The sequence below is a fragment of the Lynx canadensis genome, chromosome C1 (genome assembly GCF_007474595.2).
Source record: "Lynx canadensis isolate LIC74 chromosome C1, mLynCan4.pri.v2, whole genome shotgun sequence".
NCBI lineage: Eukaryota > Metazoa > Chordata > Mammalia > Carnivora > Felidae > Lynx > Lynx canadensis.
In genome coordinates, this window is record NC_044310.1 from 13,378,545 (window position 1) to 13,397,327 (window position 18,783).

Sequence of the window (18,783 nt, forward strand, 5' to 3'; positions counted from 1 at the left end):
AGGATCCCACGGGAGCCGCTGGGGGGTGAGGCTGCACAAAGCACCTGCCTCTTCCACGAAGGAGGCCAGGCCTTGGGGAGCCACAGAAGGGGTCTGAGCTGCGGAGGCCTGCGACCGAGACTGGGTCAAGGGGGCGTCACTCAGCTGGACTGTTGTGGGAAGGGTGTCAGGGTTCCAAGAGGGGGAAGCTTGAGAGATGCCCTAAGAGGTCAGAGAGAGTGTGTCCAAAGGAGAGGACGAGGCTGGGATTCAAAATCCGGTCCCCAGAGCAACGGACAAACCTCTAGACAAAAAAAGGGATGATCTGAGATCACAATAGCCGGACCCCACCCCCAATTCTCCAAGTCCCAGCTCCCCGACCTGTAAGCTGGTTGACCCCGAGCAAGTTAATCAGCCTCTCTGAGCTTCGGTTTCCTCTTGGGTAAGACACAGATGTGTTGGGCTGCAAGTGAGAGAAAACCCAACTCAACTCGTGGGAGGTTTCGGAGGAAGGGCCGCCTCCAAGTAAGATCCATGGGCTCAAACGGTTCCAAGGACCCAGGTTTTCCATCTTTGCACTTGGCCTTCTGCAAAGTGCAGCTTTCCTCTAAGGCTCACTTGCCCTGGGTCCCACAAGCGTTGCCCCGAGCTGCTGTGTCTCAGCCTTGCCGGTTTCTACAGGAAGAACCTTTGTCCCAGGAAAGATCCCGGGAGTCCCTCTGCCTGGACCAACCTTCGGTCAAGGTCACCTGACTCCATTCCCTGGAGCCAGGACAGAGTCAGCTCCCCTAGAACAGCAGAGACTCTCCTAGGAGCATGGGGGCTTCCAGGTAGGGTGGGAGAGAAAGGGATGCCAGGGGGGTCACTGGTACCCATGGGGCAGTCATTGTGGGGATTAGAGATCCCACGTGTGGCACCCTCCTCGAGAGGCCACTATTCTTTTTTTTTTTAATAAAAAAAATTTTTTTAATGGTTATCTTTATTTTTGAGACATAGAGAGACAGAGCGTGAGAGGGGTTGGGGCAGAGAGAGAAGGAGACACAGAATCGGAAGCAGGCTCCAGGCTCCGAGATGGCAACATAGAGCCCGACGTGGGGCTCGAACTCACAAACCACGAGATCATGATCTGAGCTGAAGCCGGACGCCCAGCCAGCTGAGCCACTCGGGCTCCCCTAGAGGCCACTATTCTTTTTGTCATTGGGTATAAAAGACCATCGTGAGCAAGAAAAATGAGATTTAATGTGCCGTCCCCAAAGATGAAACGGATGTCCGTAAACGGAAATCCCCAAGGGTCGGGTTTGAGTCAATCTAAGAAAAATTTCTAACAGCTGGCGTTGTCTTCCATGGGCCTCCCGTCACTGGAGGGGAACAAGAGAGGACCAACATCTCAGCTCAGGGCAGCTGTAGGGGGAGGTGTGGAGCGGATGCCTCCGAGGGCAGTGGGGTTCCAGGATTCCCTCTCTAATGGGGGTCCATGAGGCAGAAGCAGGAAAAGGAGGTCATTATCTCTTAAAAAAAAAAAAAAAGTTGTAAACCAAGGCGTCAGAAGCATGCAAGGAAAGAGAATTAAGAGCTTAAAAAACTCCCTGAGCTTGGCAATCTGGTCCCGAGGGTGAGGGGGATGGGACATGGGCACCTCGAGGAACAGACGGGGCACAGAGCTGCTCCCTGGAAGCTGGGGACTGGGCGGGGTCTCCCCTGGGAGGCAAGAGCAGGGGACAGGGAAGGGGTGCAATCGTTCTCCCCTGGGGGCTTCCCTGGCAGTCTCCAGCTGTCGGGGCCAGGCCAGCGCTCAGGACCGTAGGAATAGGACCAGAAGCAAGGGGTGGCCAGGAGCCCCTCAGGGGACCCCGGAGGGAGCGAGCCAGCGTGTGCACGGGTGCCGGAAGTGGGTACCAGGTGGGCAAGGTCAGGGTCCGCCCCGTCTAGCCCCGGCTCTCTTTCCAAGCCCGCTTCTCACACCGGCCACCCCACTCGGGCCACTCCCCGGGTCTCCTTGCACCCACCTTAGCTCCTGCCGCCCCCACCTTCTGTCTTCACACTCAGACTTCCTGCCCCCGGCCCCAAGCACTTCTCCGCCCTTGGTTGCTCTTTCCAAACGCCAGCCTCCCCCCGCCCACCGCCCCAGAGTCCTTCCCAAGTGGAGAGACTGTGCCCCTCCCTCCATGACTGGGTTCCCCGCACCAGCTCCCCGGGCGAGGCGTCTGGGCCCGGCTGTGAGGGGCTGGGGAAGCTCCCCCCACCCGTAAAACAAGGACGGGATAGTGGATAATGCAGTAAAGCCTTCGGGGAGGGTAATTCGTGTTAGCTGCCTCCTCATTGATGGTGAGCGCAGGTGTTTGTCTTATATTTCTTTTATTTATTTGTTTATTTTATTTTAGAGACAGAACAGGGGGAGGGGCAGAGAGAGAGAGAGAGAGAGAAAGAGAATATTTTAAGTTTTTTGTTTTTTGTAATCTCCTTAATGTTTATTCATTTTCAAGAGACAAAGTGCAAGCAGGGGAGGGGCAGAGAGAGAGGGAGACACAGAATCCGAAGCCGGCTCCGGGCTCTGAGCCGTCAGCACAGAGCCCGACGCGGGGCTCGAACTCACAAACTGTGAGATCATGACCTGAGCCGAAGTCGGATGCTCAACTGACTGAGCCACCCGGGCGCCCCGACAGAAAGAGACTCTTAAGCAGGCCCCACGCTCAGCCCAATGCGGGGATCCAACCCACGATCCTCGGATCATGACCCGAGCTGAAATCAACAGTCGGACTGTCAGCCGACGAGCCACCCAGGCGCCCCTGTCCTGTATTTCTAGATGCCTCTCAGGGTCCAGCACGCAAGGCCACGGGACATGAATGGGATTCATGATGCAGTGGCCTGAGGGAACAGTAGTGGAGGAGAAGGGGAGACGAGCAACGTGACTCAGCTGTCCGGTCGATATTCATGGAGCAAAAGACGCTCAGGAAAGGGAAACGGGGACCGTCCCTGCCATTGCTGTTATGGAGAAGCAGCTCCCAAAATACGGAGGCTGTTTTCCCAAACTCCAGGTGATTCAAAGCGAGATCCCATCACCCACCACCTTGAAGCATGAAGGACAGACACTCAGGACCAGAGGGAGATAGTCCTGCCTTCCCTGCCGCACATGAAGCTTCCGGAAAGTTGCTCCTGCAAGGGCCGGTGTTGGGCCAATCTAGAAATCACTCCCAGGGGAGTCCTGACACAGTCACGAGGTCACCCCAGTAACTGATTCCTGAGCCCGTCACTCAGCCTCTCCAGGCTGCAGCTCGGAGGTGTCGGCAGGGAAGTTGGGGCTCCTTGGTGAGCTGTGACAGGCCGGCTCTGACCCCTGGACGGCGAAGTCAGGGCTCCTCCCGCCATCGAGGGTGATGGGCACAGGCACAGCTAAACTCAGCATGGCAGCGTCTTCCAGGTGCAGCGGTGCCGGGGCGGCTCCGAGCACATGGGGGGGGCCCAAGTACCGCAAGACGACACCCAGAATTTTCTGGGGGCAAAGCCAGTTGCCGCAAGAGGCTGGTACCACAGACTCGAACATATACCATGGACATTTGGGTGTAAAAAGGAGACACAACCTCCTTTTGAAGCCTGATGGTTCGAGGGATATGTGAACTTGCAAAATGGTTGGCATTTATTGACCACCTACTGTATGCACTTCACGCCCATTCTCTCCGATCCTCCGATGTCCCGGCGAAGTAGGTATTGTGCCTATTTTATCTGATTTATTTTTAATCTTTTTAAATATAATTTATCGTCAAATTGGCTAATACACAGTGTGTCAAGGGTGCCCTTGGTTTATTGTTCCTATTTTAGAGAAGGGGCCGTGTAGGTTCCGAAACAGTAAATAGAATTGGCTCAAAGTACACGGCTCAGAAGTGTCAACGCTTAAATGGAAGCTGAGGTCTCCGATCCCAGTCTTCTTTCTTGGGGCGGGAGGGGGGGGGGAACCTCTGGAAACAAGAAGGAAACGCCTTCGTTTCACCCAAGGGAGGTTTATTCATAAGCATTTATGAAGCAGCCCCTATGCGCAGCCATGACTCAGAGAAGCTGGGTCCCAAGCTGGGTTCCAAGCTGGGGGGCAGGGGAGTCTGGGAGGTGAGGCGCAGACACGTGGGCAGGGAGTGAATGATGCCGGGCAGATGTCCCCCAACACCAGCCCCAGCCCAGCCTTCCAGCATGGCTGCCCCCGAGCCGGAACCTGCGGACACCCGCTGTGACCACCAGATGGCGACTGTGGGCTGCTTCGATCCATCTCTGTCTTGGAGACCAATAGGGAGGTCACCCCGGATCCTTTTCCTAGCATGGGTGGCAGTGCCTGGCAAGCCAAACGGCTGCAGGGAAAGCGTATTTTTAGGCATCCACCAGCGGGTGGGTAAGGGGGAGGCCAAGTCAGAGAGTAGGGCAGGGTGGCGTCCCTGCTCCCAGCAGGGGCTGAACGAGTCACCACCACCCCCAGCCCCACCCCCGGTCTCCATCTCCCAGGGCCGAGCCCTCTGGCCCCCTGGGCAGCCAGGGGGCAGCGCTAGTCCTTCCCCGTGGTGTAGCCCTGAATCATGTTTCTGAAGTAGACGGGCGTGTTGCGATCCGGGTAGAAGAGGACCACGCAACACTTGGGGCCGAAGTAGCCCAGGGGCCAAAGCGCCCAGAAGGTTGAGCACTGCGACCACGAGGTGCAGGATGGTGACCAGGAGCCCCTCGTAGACAGACATGAAGGTATGGAGGGAGATGGAAGAGGGGAAGTAGAAGGTCATGCGGAAGGTGATGAACTTGGCCTCGTTGTGGGTGGTGGGCAGCTCCTTGCCCACGTAGGCGAAGCTGAAGCCGCCACGGACAGAAGCGGGTCCAGGCTGGTGTTGAACAGCAGCACGTTGTGGTAGTTGCAGGCGAGAACCGCGATCTTGGGGTCATCGGGGTTGGGGCGGGCGGCGGGCTCGGCGGTCGTGGCCAGCACGTTGCCCGCCACGATGACCACCTTGAGCACCGTGAAGGACGCCACGAAGACATAGGGCCCGTGGTAGCGGACCCAGTAGCCATAGGCACGCGGGAGGCGCCTGGCCATGTTGAAGACGCGGACGATCTGGAAAGAGCACACGGTGACACGGGAGATACAGACGGTGAAGCAGAGGGTGAAGAGGGTCTGGCGGCCGAGGCACGTGAAAAACGCGGGCTGCCCGACGTACATGGGGACCGTCACCTATACAGCAGTGGCATCGGCATCGGGAAGCACCTGGGGCCCCCGGCCGAGCGAACCATGGGCGCGTGGCGGTGCCTCCGGAAGATCACCAGGATGGCCAGGGTGCGGAGGGAGCCCAGGATGGACAGCACGGCCACAGTGACGGCGGGTGCCTCGCGCCATTCAAGGGAGGCCAGCCGCCGCTTGAAGCAGGAAGCGTCGTTCCTCCAGGACCACCCGCAACTCGGGCAGAGCCGGCAGCCAAACTCGTCTGCAAGAGCCCATAGCAGTTCCCGTCAGATACACCCACCTTCCCGGCACCCACATCCTCTGCACCTGCACCCGGCCAGGCTGTAGGGGTAGGGAGGGGGCGAGCCAAGGGCGATGACTGCGGTCGTAGCCACCTCTCACTGCGTCCCTCGTATCCACCGGCCCATCAGATCCTCACTGCAACCCCATTTCACAGATGTGGCATCTGAGGCTCCTCCAGGCAGTTACAAAACCAGACAGTTACAGAGGCAGGATGTGGTCCAAGGTCCCCTTGACTCAGAGCCTGGCAACCGTAATGCCTCCCTTCCAAGACCGTACCCTCTGGTGAGATGGACATTCGACCGTTTATTCAAGTTTCTTTTTGAGCGCCATCCACTGTGATAGGCATCTGAGATGGGAGAGCACAGACGTGGATAAAACCGAGCCCCCTGACTTCCGGCTACTGACCAATTGCAAACAAACTTTTGTTGAGCACCTACTCTGTGCCCTGGGCTCTGCTGGGCACGTCGTAAGTACTCTGATCGGTAGATGTACAGAACCGCTTAGTTACTAATCTGTGAAGTCGTGAAAAAAAAAATAATTCAGCCCCAACGGTGAACTGTGCTAAACACTGGAGGGATGACATTGTCCCCCCTTCCTGGAGTTTATGATCTATAGGGGGAGATGTCAATTCTTCTCATCAAGGATGTCACTCAATAAACATTCACCGAGCAAACATTATATCCTCCGAACTACACGAGGCACTCGGGAGGCCACAGAGAGAAATTAGATCCTAGCCCTGTCTGCCAGAAACATTTCTTCTACGGACAGAGACATTCATTCATTTGTGTTTGTTCGTTCGTTCATTCATTCATTCATTCATCCAGTGGACATTCTCTGGCCTGACCCCCCTGGGCCCTCAGCTACATGTGTGTGCAGAGGGGATCAGTTACAGCCTCGCCTGGTTGAGGGCTGTTCCTTCTCCCACTCCCGCGCCCTCACAGCATTGAAGATTTTTCTTACACCAGCGGTTAGGGAGACACAAGCGGAGTCAGACATGGTCCCTGGCCTTTGGACACCTGTGTCCCCTGGATGAGACTCCAGAGACCCTGCCAAAGATGAAGGGCCCTGAGAGCCCCAGGGCGGGGCAGGGCAGGGCAGGGCGGGGCAGGGGTGTGGGTCTGCGAGTCCCACATGCGGTTTGGTTGAGGAAGGCGCCCGGAAGGCAGTCGAGACACTCGAAGCAGCAGGGACGGATACCCACGGGCTTCTTCCTTTGCCCAGGCTGGCAGTCCTTGGAACACATGGACACAGGGATCTGGAGGGAGGAAGGCAAGAGATCCTGAGCCCAAGCAGCCAGATGCTCAGGAAAGGGAGCCTGGCCCCTGTCCGGGATGGGGAAGGAGCAGGGATTGCCACTAGAACGGGACCTTGTAGGGACCCCCCCCCTTCGTTTGGCCTGCCTGAGACCTGGTCCACCTTCTTCAGGTAACAGCGCGCGACTGTCGAGACGGAGACTTTCTGAGATTGCCGGGCAGATAAGATGTGGCTCTGGGGCTGCCAGCAGCCATCGTGTCTCCATAGAGGGAGGACATTCCAAGGAAGGATCTAAGATCTGGAGGGAATGAGACCCTGGATCTATCCGTGCCTGGAGTCTCGTGGTCCACTCCTGGAGTTTTCGGTGATGGGAGGGAACCACTTCACTTTGTAGAGTGGGGCAAAACCCATCCTAAAATTCAGATGGCATCTCAAGGGACCCTGAGTTCCCAATGCAATCTTGAAAAAGAACAAAACTGGGGATGCACATTTCCTGACTTCAACACTGAACTGCGAAGCTATAGTAAAATCCAAGCACTGTGGTGCTGGCGTAAAAGACACACATACAGGGGCGCCCGGGGGGCTCAGTCGGTTGAGCGTCCGACTTTGGCTGAGGTCACGATCTCGCTGTTTGTGGGTTCAAGCCCCGCGTCGGGCTCAGTGCTGACAGCTCAGAGCCTGGAGCCTGTTTCGGATTCTGTGTCTCCCTCTCTCTCTGTCCCTCCCCTGCTCACACCCTGTCTCTCTCTCAAGAATAAAGAAAGATTTAAAAAAAGAGTTTTGTATTTGTTTTTTTTTTAAGACACACATACAGACCAATAAAATAGAATAGAGAGTCCAGACACAAACCCTCACACATACAGTCAAATGATTTTTGACGGGTGTTCCAAGACCGTTCAGTGGGGGAAAGATCGTTTTTCCAATGAATGGTGCTGGGAACGCTGGATATCCACGTACAAAAGAATAAAGTTGGACCTAATGCCACGTGCGGGTACCTCAAAATGGATCCGTGACTTACAGGGAGACCTAAAATCGTAAAAGCTGCTACAAGAAAACACCGGGCACAAGTTTCAGGACACTGGATCTGGCAATGACCTTCCTGGATAGGACTTCATGAAAATGGAAAACGTTTGTCCACCAAACGACAGAGAGAGTAATGTACGGAGAGCGTAAAAAGGCATCCCACAGAATGGGAGACAATATCTGCATGTTGTTCACCTACCAAGGGATTAATATCCAGCATATACAAAGAACTCCTAAAACATGACAACTTAACTCAGAAACGGACAAAGGACCTGAACAGAGATTTCTCCAAAGAAGATACACACATGGCGAATCAGTACTTGAAAAGCTGCTCAGTAATCATGAGGGAAAGGCAAATCAAAACTACAGTGAGAGACCAGCCTACGCCCATTAGGATGGTTGCTATCAAAAAAATGGGTCATAACCCGGGCTGGCAAGGATGCAGAGGAACCAGAACTTCCTCATTCACCTCCAGGAGTGTAGCCTGGGATGGCGGTGGTGGAAAACGGTATGGCAGTTCCTCAAAAAATTAAAAACAGAATTAACACACGATCCGGCTTCCACTTCTGGGTGTCTACTCAAAAGAATTGAAAGCAGAGGGGCGCCTGGGTGGCGCAGTCGTTAAGCGTCCGACTTCAGCCAGGTCACGATCTCGCGGTCCGTGAGTTCGAGCCCCGAGTCAGGCTCTGGGCTGACGGCTCAGAGCCTGGAGCCTGCTTCGGATTCTGTGTCTCCCTCTCTCTCTGCCCCTCCCCCGTTCATGCTCTGTCTCTCTCTGTCCCAAAAATAAATAAACGTTGAAAAAAAAAATTAAAAAAAAAAAAAGAATTGAAAGCAGAGATTCAAAGAGACATTTGTACACCTGTGTTTAGTGCAGCATTATTCACGATAGCTTAAATGTAGAAGCAACCCAAGTGTCCATTGATGGATGAACGGATAAGCGAAATGTGATATATACCTAGAATGAATCATTCAGTCTAAAGAGGGAAGAAAATTCTGACACACGCCACAAAACGGATGAACCGTAAGAACATGATGTGGAGGGAAATTAGCCAGTCACAGAAGACAAATGCTGTGTGGTCCCGTTTATATGAGGTTCTGAGTCCAATTCATAGGACCACAAAATAGAAGGGTGGCTTCAGGGGCGGGAAGGAGGAGAGAGTGGGGAGTTAGTGTTTAAGAAGTATAAAGTTTCGGGGCGCCTGGGTGGCTCAGTCCGTTAAGCGTCCGACTTCAGCTCAAGGTCATGATCTCACGGCCTGTGGGTTCGAGCCCCGCGTCGGGCTCTGTGCTGACAGCTCGGAGCCTGGAGCCTGCTTCCGATCCTGTGTCTTCTTCTCTCTCTGCCCCTCCCCGGCTCATGCTCTGCCTCTGTCTCTCTCTCTCTCTCTCTCTCAAAAATAAACATTAAAAAATTATTTTACATTAATATATACCCAAACTTATAGAAGGCAGTGAACGCAGTACTTAGAGGGGATTGTGCAGCTCTAAATGCCTGATTAAAAGAGGAGAAAGCTCTCAAATCACTACCATTGCTGTCTTATTACAGTTAAGTTTACTCTTCTATTCTCTGTCCACATGGAACTGGATCGCTCTGACATTCGGCAGAACATCATGCGGGTCCAGTTTATTCATGGCATCGTACCAACAGGATCTGGTGAGTAGGAAGCAGGAAGCACCCTTCACGCCCACGCGAGACACAAATACTTAGGTACGAGGGTATGTGATAAGGGCCCTGCCACACCGGTGATGCTTTCAGGGCTCCTGTGGTCTGGGAAAGGCCAGGACATCCTGTCTACGCGACAGGGCGACTTGTGACATCTTCTGCCTTCTGCCGTTAGAGACGTCTGGCACTTGGCGAACCTCTCAAGATTGGGGGCGATCGCATAAATCGCTCTTGGAAAGACTGCTGCAACCCGCATTTATCAGGTGGCTCGGACGACGTCCGGTTTCCAGGCAAACGATGACAAGCCCGGAGGAGGACCCTGAAGCAGGCTCTGGCTGTAGGACGTGCTGTCCTTGCCACTCGGGCCATGTGGCCAAGCAGATTTGCTGATGCCAGCGTCATCTGCGGGGGACAAGAGGGTCCAGCCCCAGTTCGAGAGGTTGCAAAACGTAGCTACAACATACCTTCCACCAGAGTACGACTCGCTATTTGAAAATCAGCTCCTGGTGTCCTGCCGGGCCTTCGTGGAGAACAAGCACGTGGCCTCAGGACATCAAGTGACTCTCAGAGGCACAGAGCTGCGTGGTCAGGCAGGAAGAGTGGCAAATGTCCACGCAACGGAAATGGCACATTTGGGATCAGGCCAAAGCAGGCCCCGGGGGTGGGGGGGAGGGGGGACGGACATGTATGTTTCTTAGGTCAGTGATTCACAGGTAATCTATCCCCAGCTTGATATATTAACGTGAGCTCAAAACGGACCGTCGCCACACTAGGCTCCTCTCGGGGACGCCCCCGAAGGGCGGTAACGAGGGAACGTGTCCCCAGGGGGTAGAGTTGAGAGCACAGCACGTGTTTGTTCGCTTGGTGTGGACGGAGAAAGGCCCCGGAGAGCGGATATTCCTGGACGGCTGGGCAGCGACGAATGGCTTGGCCGGCTGCTCGGTGGGCCTGGAAAGAACAAGACCAGAAGAGTGGAGAAGACATCGTCTGGGCGGAAGGGTGTGTGCGTGGATGTACGAGAGTGAGCGCAAAGCCTGATGATCTTTGCGTCTCGGGCCCATGCCCGTCGAGAACCCAGGGAGCGATGAAGAACCAGATGGAAAGGACGAAGCTTCCAGTACGGGTCAGCCGCCCCGGGGCTTGCACGGAGTGCCCGCGGTGGCGAGGATGGGGGCTGTGGGCGGGAGCTCAGTGGCTTGGGCTTCCTCTCCGTGGTCGGCATAGCTACCGCCACCTCTGAACACCTAACCTTCCAGCCCGGAACCCACACTGAGCCCTTGATTTGGTGCCATTCTGCATGGATGCTGGCCCATCTATCAACCGCAGGTGCCTTCTTCCCTGGAGGGAGCACTGACTCATCCGTGTAAGAACGTGCCTCCCCTGTCTGCCACGCAGCACCCCCACCCCGGGGCGTACAGAGTGAACGAGTTAGTGTCATGGGTCCCCCCACAAAGTCACCCCAGACAAGAGACCCATTGTACGGCAAAGGGGGTGTGAAACACATTCCACACCACCATCGAGAAGTATCCCGTCTGATAAAACGATGGTATGGTGTATTAAGCGTTCAGGTAAGGTACCAGCTGGGGGACAGACAACACCTTGAGGGTAGGGACACTGCCCTTCAGGGTGAGGTATAAGCATTGAATGAAAGGCGGGTATGTAGCACTGTGGCCCCAACAGCTAGAACACGTGGGTCCAGCCACCACGGGGCGGAAGAAGGACCGGCCACCGGCCGGGACCCAGGGAACCCAGGGAGCGATGAAGAACCAGATGGAAAGGACGAAGCTTCCAGTACGGGTCAGCCGCCCCGGGGCTTGCACGGAGTGCCCGCGGTGGCGAGGATGGGGGCTGTGACACCCGGGGACAGATGTCCGGAACACCCCACCAGCCAAGTGGCCAAGGGCGAAGGACTCCGGAATGGATGGCGGAAGGGAGGGATGAGGAACAGCGGCTCCACCTGGCCCCCACTGCAGCTACAGGGCCTGTGATGGTGTCCACTCGAGTCCCCGTGAAGACGCCGGGCTGGCTGCTGCCCCAAACGCGCCAGCCCACCAGGCTGTGGGGAGGACGTGAGCACGGCGACGGGTGGCCATCCATCTCTGTGGCTTCTCTCACGTTTTCTCGGCCCACCTTCTAGTCCTGCCCCTGCCATAGCAACCAATCCACGCAGGGGTTACCTGTCAGCACCTCCCCTAAGCTGCACTCGGTCTCTTTCGCTCTCTGCCCGGGGGCTGTCGTGTGAGATGCTCGTGGGGAGCTGCTGGGCACCCACACATGTGTGACCTGGAGGCACAAGGGAGTTAATGCCCCGTGCGGCGACCTTGGGCCACAGCGGGCAGGGGGGTGGTACAGACCAGTGGATCCATTCCATCCTCTTCCTTCCCTTGGGGACAATTCTAAAGTGGTCCCTCGGAAGGTTCCGGTAAGATCGAGCTCACAGTCGGTGTCCAGCTTAAGAACATTCCCTGCTACTGACTTTCTCTCTATCCCTAATGGACTCTCCCCCATCACCCACTCCTGCTCCCATGGAGCGTATCCTGGAATAAACTGCACATAAACCCTTGCCTCAGGCTCTGCTTCCCAGGAAAAACCCCAGGCGAAGACACTGTTATTTGTTGACTTGCATCCCCTCGAAGTTCACTGAAGTCTGAAACCCCAGGACCTAAAAATGTGAACTTATTTGGAACTAGGATCATTTCAGAGGTAATCCGTTAAGACGAGGTCATCCTGGAGTAGGGCGGGCCCCCACTCCAATATGACCCATGTCTTTATAAAAGGGGAGATTTGGAGACAGACACCCCCACAGGGAGAGTGCCCCGTGGAGGTGACCACAGAGGTCGGGTGAGAAAACCCCAAGCCAAGGAAAGCCAGCGATGGCCAGCTAACCACCAGAAGTTGGGAGAGAGGCCTGGAACATCCTCCCTCTGGAGAGGGTTCCAGAAGGAACCAACCCTACTGACGGCTTGAGTTGGACTTCCAACCCCCAGACTGTGCCCTTTGTGACAGCAGCCCTAGCAAACCATTAAAGATACCAACCCAACTGACTCCATAAAAACCCCCACGAAGCATAGGAACTAGAAGCACCCGGGACCACAGAAACTGTGGGTAAAGTGTGCAGTCCATTGGGAGGACTGGTGAAGGCAGGCGGAGCTTTTGTTTTATTATTATTTTTAAGTAGGCTGCGCGCCCAGCACGGAGCCCAACACCGGGGTCTAAACTCACGACCCTGAGGTCAAGACCTGAGCTGAGATCCAGAGTCGGATGCTTAACCGACTGAGCCACCCGGGTGCCCTGGCTCTTTGAACTTTTAGATCCCCCCACCTCCCCCCGTCCCCACGAGGCTGGGTCTCTACCCTTCCCCACATCGCGGCCATTCGGACAGCTTGTAACCTAAGAGGGTAAAACAAAGGAGCTTTCAGACTGACAGATGTCAGACACAGGTGAAGGCACAGCTACTGTCCCCAAAACGCGAGTACCAATCGATGGGATGTAGACTGAATGCTGCGTATGGAGACGTGCGAAAGCTGTGTGGCCTTTTATGGGTCACGCGACCCCCTCTGTGCCTCCAGTTTCCCAACCCCAAAGACAGGAGGAACAGTACTCTCTATTTCCCAGGGTTGACATGAGAATTGAAGTCCTTAGCACACACGTGTCCACCTAACGTTCACTTTGCGCAGCCCCCTGAGCCCCTGGGTCCTGAGGATCCAGAAAGCTCTAGACTTCCACAGTGCTTAGTCAATGGGAGGAGGGACACCCACAAATAGGGACACCATCAGTGCTCGATAATGGGTCTCAGGTCCACAGGGCCCTTGCCACCCCTGCATGAGCCAGTGCCCAGACCCAGGTCCCAGCCCCCCACCAGCCCTCCGAGAGCTGACCGTGTTGTTGGCCGTGTGCCAGGAGACGTCACGGATGGCCCTCAGCCGTCGTAGCACCGGAAAGGTTCTGGCTCAGGTCCCACCGTCACTGGATAATCTCCAGGCGCATGAGTAGGTCCCCTCGCTGGGCAAAAAAGATCTGGTGGCCCAGGAGGGTGAAGTTGACCTTCCAGATTTCCTGAAGCAGCTGGAGAGGCCACAGGGAAAGGAAGCGAAGCTGGCGTCAGAAGTCGGGCCCGATCTGGGAGAGAGTGACTACCCCACGAGACTGGGTGTCCACATCCCTACAAGGGGGCAACGAGACCGCAGATGTGGCCACCCGGGAGGCAGCGGCTGGGAACCCCGGCTCTGTAGTCGGACACACCTGGGTTCAGGCACCAGCTCTGCCACCTGCTCTGAGCCTTGGGCCTGTCGCCCAACCTCCGTGAGCTCCAGTCTCCTCTTCTGCAAAGTAGGACAACAAAAACCCTGTCTCCCGGGCTCTGAAGCAACACATGAGTTTCCCAATGTTGGGAGCTTAGCACAAGGCCTGCAAACCAGGAAGTGCTCCCCTCCAGCCGAGGTGTCGACATTATTCCTGCTCCCTGGAAGTCGCCTCGGCCGTCCCGCGGGGACCCAACACCTGGGCTCCAGAGTCCACCGCCTCTCTCACTTGCAAGGGTCAGCTGCCCTCACCCCTGCCCCCTGGGTGCTTCCGGCTTCCCCACAGTTGCAGGCGACCCTCCAGTCTCTCCCCCGTGCCATCCCCCGTCACTCTGAGAATGCGGAAGCTGTACAAACTGGAACACGCTTTGGACTGGGCATCCTTTGGCCTGAATTCCAATCCGAGCTCCTTCCTCAATTTGCTGTGTGACTTTGGCCAAGTCACTGAACCTCTCTGGGCTGACCACCCCCCACCCCGCGCCCTCGAAAGAGCTTCCAACTTAGATACCCCATCAATCTGACTCCTCGGTTTTCCCTTCATAAATGAGAGAGTCTATTGGGCTATGTCTTGGGGGTCCAGAGCTCACCTCGCCTCGGGGACCGACAGACAGCCAGCCAAGTGCTTCGGGCCCTAGCCTTCTTCCTGCTCTGCCCAGGGAGTGAGGTCTCCAGAAGCCTCTTTGGAATTTGCACATGTTGCTGGGACTGAGGGCGGTGGTCTCGGGAGCTGAGAGGAGGAAACTCCTCCCCGGTGGCGGCCTCTGGATGGGGATCTGGATGTCATGAAGGGCCCACAGGGAACCAGGTCCTGGTGTCGGATTCCAGGGCTCAAAGGCAGGGGGTCAGAAAGTATTGTCCCTGCAACCCTCCTGAGTGGAGGAGGCCTGGACTGTTATTGTCCAGACACTGGTGTCAGCAATGAATGAGGAGAAAGAGGAGGACATTCGGCTTCTACTTGGCAGCAGGTAACGTGCGCACATCACTGCTAATCCTCACAAAAACTCAGCAGGGTGCGTATTATCCTTTCCAGCCAGCACAGGAGAAACCTGGGGCTCAGAGATATTAATTAACTTGCCCCAGGTTGCACCGCTAGTGGGGCCAAGCTGGACTCAAACCCAGGTCTGCCTGAGGACAAAGCTCTGCCTCCCAACGGACGGACAGATGGGCCACAGCTGAGACGCTGGGGTGGACAGAGGTGGAGAGGACACAGTGAAGAGCCAGTGAGGGTGGTGAGCAGGTGGCCTGTGGTCCCGGCCGGCTGGTCACTGTTAGAGCCCCAAGGGCCCCAGTCCCAACCCCGTTAAGTAAAAGGATGGGACCCCAAGACTCTGAGAACACCTTGCAACTCCAACGCTCTCTGATTCCACAACCTGCTGAAGATCTTCCCTTGGACTCCCAAAGCCCCCTCTCATTTGCCAGCCTGGATTTTCCCCAGCCTCCCCTTAATCGCACCCTCCCCATCATCACGGGCGGAGCGTCCTCCTGGCCTCTATCTCCAAGTCTCCCCTTCACCCGGGCCTCCCCCTCCTCCCCGCCTCTCCGAGGGGCGCCCTCCTCTCCATCCCCACTGCCCCTGTCCTGGAGCATCACCACCCCCTGGCCACTCCCTAGCTGGGTGACCGTCACTCCTCTGAACCTCCATCTCCCCTCTGTATGGGCAGCAACCATCGAGTAACAGTGGTTACTCACAGGGCATCTGGGGATAGATGATAATTCACACAGAGGGGTTAGCACAGTGCCGGGACATAGTAGGGGCTCATTCATTCATTCATTCATTCAAGAAATACCCACTGAGAGTCAACTCTGAGCCAGATCCGGTTCCAGCAGCTCAGGATACAGCACAGAACAGGACGGTAGGATTGAAAGGTCCCTGCTCTCCCCGGCCTACGTCTGGGAGGAGGAGGGTGGTGGGGAAGAGCCGATAAACAAGAAGGCAAGTAAATAAACAGAGTTACAACAAAAATCCACAGGCTGGCGTGGCATGACCCAGCATTGGGGGGAGGGGGCCCTGCACAAGTGGGGCCTTTGGGGTAACGGAGAGGGACAGCCGGAGCTCAGCTCGTCCCCTCACCGGTCCGTGTGCCCGCGGTAGGGTGGCATCTACCCCCGGGCAGAGGGCATCGTGGTCTAACGCATCTGCACAAAAGGGCATCATTTCCACTGTTCACGCCAGTGGAGACCCTGGGTGACGTTGCCATAGGATGGTGCGCTGGGCTCCCTGCTTCCTGTCCCTGTCACCCCTCCACCTCCACCCCAAACTGGCTTGTTGGATTGTCTTCAAAACAGCAGTTTCGGCGCTTGCCTTGGAACTCACTGTGGGCTCCTACTGCGTCCAGAGCAAAGCCCCAGCTCCTTCATCCGGCACTTAATGCCCTCCGATGTCACCTGCGGCTCCCCTCGTCCCCCATCCTTTGGTCACAGTGGCCTGATCACATGACCCAGACCACCATTCTCCTCCTGAGATGTCCAGTGCCTCCCTGGCCCTTCTCACTCCCAGCGGTGCCGCCTCTCGCGCGCGCGCGCACACACACACACACACACACATTGCAACTCTGACCTCCTGCAGCACTCAGCAGAGACAGATCTTCCCGACTGTCCTTGTCCTTCCCAGGGCGAGGGTCCGGGGCACCCGCAGTGCCCAGCCTGGGCCCGGCACGTCGCAGGTGCTCAGGAAATGAGTTGCCATGATTGGTGCTCTTTGGTCTCCACTGCTGGGAGAGGAAAGAAGTCAACTGGTCCTTCATCACAGCCATTGCCACAGGTGTCTAGGAAAGCTGAACAGTACGGTGGGAAAATCGGTGGGTTCAAAGGGCCGACCCGGGTTCAAAGCCACGAACCACTGCTCACCACTAAAACCACCACAGACAGGTCACTTTGACTCCCTGTCTCAGCCTTCCTATCTGTGGATTATCGACCTCGTAGGATGGCCACGAGTTAGGGTGATGTATTCCAGGCACTCATGGCCCGCTGGACACTCAAAAGACAGTAAAGCACCCATAATAATTATGTATATTATTAATGTAGCAGGGCACACAGCAAAATGTAATATTCTGCTGGCTGAGGCTAGAATTCCTTTAAAGAATCATTGCAGTTTTAGAAAAAAATAAGCACTTAGGGTTGCAAGGTTAGGCTCTGAGATTACGGGGTAGAGAGGTTACAAATAAATAAAGGGAAAGGGGGAGTTTTTGAAAGGGCTAACTCAATGGCTCTGTGGAGGAAGCAGACAAGCATATGGGGAGGGGGGATCGAGACGAGGGGAGGAAGGCGAGAATAAAGACAAAATATAGACAGCGTTAGGGGACTACCTAAGCCCCAAACTTTAAAGCAAACAAACAAACAAGGAAGCATTCAAGCACAGTGTGCGTCTCTGATGAAATTCCCCTCTGGTCCTCCAGATCCTCAGTAAAATCTTCTACCCACATAAACTTCGTGGTTAAGTGTGTGTGTGTGTGTGTGTGTGTGTGCGCACGCGTGCACGCAGATCAGAAAAATACAGATTTAAATTCCAGGTCTGAATCCAGGCGACTCCTTGCCTCCTTACTCCTCTGAATCGTCCAGACCTGGGACGAGAGAAGATGCATAAACCCAAGGCAGAGCCTCAGATGGCTGAACACAGAAGTCCTCCCCCAAGGCCACCACCCTGGAGAAACGGCAGGGGACCCGGGGTGCCCACTGCCTGCCAGGCCTCCTTCCGGGGAACTTCACCCAAATCTCCTGCCGGCACAGGTTATCTTGGATGGCGAGGACTACATTAATGTAAAAAAAGGAGTTTTGTCACCATGAAGCACTTCTGGCTTTATGTGTCTGGGGACAGGGTACGTCCCCTGGCCTCTCCTGCCAGTTTGCCCAGGACCCGGCCAGAGAGGGGGACGCTAGAGCAGGGCAGTGGTCTCCACGGCAACCACTCAGGGCTGTGGCGCGTCTGCACTGTGTGGCCCCGACTCTCCGTGGGTGGGGCCTCACCTGCCAGGGATAGACGACCCGGAGCGGCTGGTCTGGGTGCAGCCCAGGAGGCTGTGCAGCGCGTGGGCCTGTCGTGCAGGACCCGGTCGATGGCCCACGACTCGGAGGCGACCCGCACGACGCCCGTGAGGTTCTGCGGAGCACCTCGCGGAAGAAGTTGTGCAGGACCAGCTCTGGCGACAACAGGACCACGACGCGCGCAGAGCTCTGCCGCTGCTGCCTTCAGGCGCCGGCGCTCCCACTGCGTCACCGCCTGGTTGGGCTGGGGCATGGGCAGCGTCTCCCGGAAGGCGATGCAGGTGTCGCCGCCGGCCGGGCGATCGCTGAGCAGCTGGCTGTCGTCGCGGCCGCAGTCGCCGCTTCTCACCAGCGCGATGATCCAGTTCCGGCGGAAGTACAACATCAGCTGCACCGTGGCCTCGATCTGGTGATCGGCGCCCGGCGCTGTGCGCAGAAGGGCCGGGAAGCGCTGCTTGTCCCGTAGCTCGTCACTGATGGCGCTGTAGGTGATCTGCCCGAGAGCGGAGGGCCGCCAGCGTGAGCTAGGGCCTCACCAGGCCGCCATCGCCCCCCACCCCCGGGGTCACCACAGCATCCCCCCACCCTTCCCCTTGGCTGTCTCTGCTGCTGTTCGTGGCAGCCGGGTGGCCTCTGCGACCACTTGTCCGTCACCTTACTCCTCAGCTCAAAACTCCCCAACAGCTCCTAATGTCACTCGAGGACAGCCAGAGTCCTTCAGTGGCCCCCAAGGGGCTCCACCACTGACCCCAGCCCTCACCTCTCTGGCTTCATCTTCTCCTACTGTCCCACCTGGTCCCGGGGCTGCTCACCGGTTCAGCCAACGCACCAGGCTCCTGCCGGCCTCTGCATTTGCTGCCCCCTCTTCCGGAGCGCTCTTCTCCTAGGCACCCACATAGCTCCCTCACTCCTTCCCCTCCCTCAGGTGGTTGTCCAGTTGTCAGAAAGACCCTCCTGGCCACCCCGCTCGAAACTGAGGTCTCCCCCTACCCGCCTGCCCACCGACCTGTCCGGCCTCCCTCGCCCTGCTGGCCTTTTCATTCTGTCCGGTGCACATCTCACTTTCCAACAGCCTATATCACAGTGTTTAC

The 18,783-nt window shown here is 56.5% G+C and overlaps 1 protein-coding gene across 1 annotated transcript in view; it reads right to left on the reverse strand.

Annotated features, from left to right (window-relative positions):
- Positions 1-4,504: 4,504 nt before the first annotated feature.
- Positions 4,505-18,783, reverse strand: part of TAS1R2 (taste 1 receptor member 2) — a 19,900-nt gene continuing 5,621 nt past the window's right edge. The window contains 11 exon segments of the mRNA XM_030327851.1: positions 4,505-4,615; positions 4,617-4,807; positions 4,810-5,178; positions 5,181-5,426; positions 6,599-6,722; positions 13,289-13,352; positions 13,354-13,505; positions 14,348-14,484; positions 17,675-17,812; positions 17,815-17,894; positions 17,896-18,185. Of these exon segments, the coding sequence (XP_030183711.1) occupies positions 4,505-4,615; positions 4,617-4,807; positions 4,810-5,178; positions 5,181-5,426; positions 6,599-6,722; positions 13,289-13,352; positions 13,354-13,505; positions 14,348-14,484; positions 17,675-17,812; positions 17,815-17,894; positions 17,896-18,185 (1,902 nt within the window).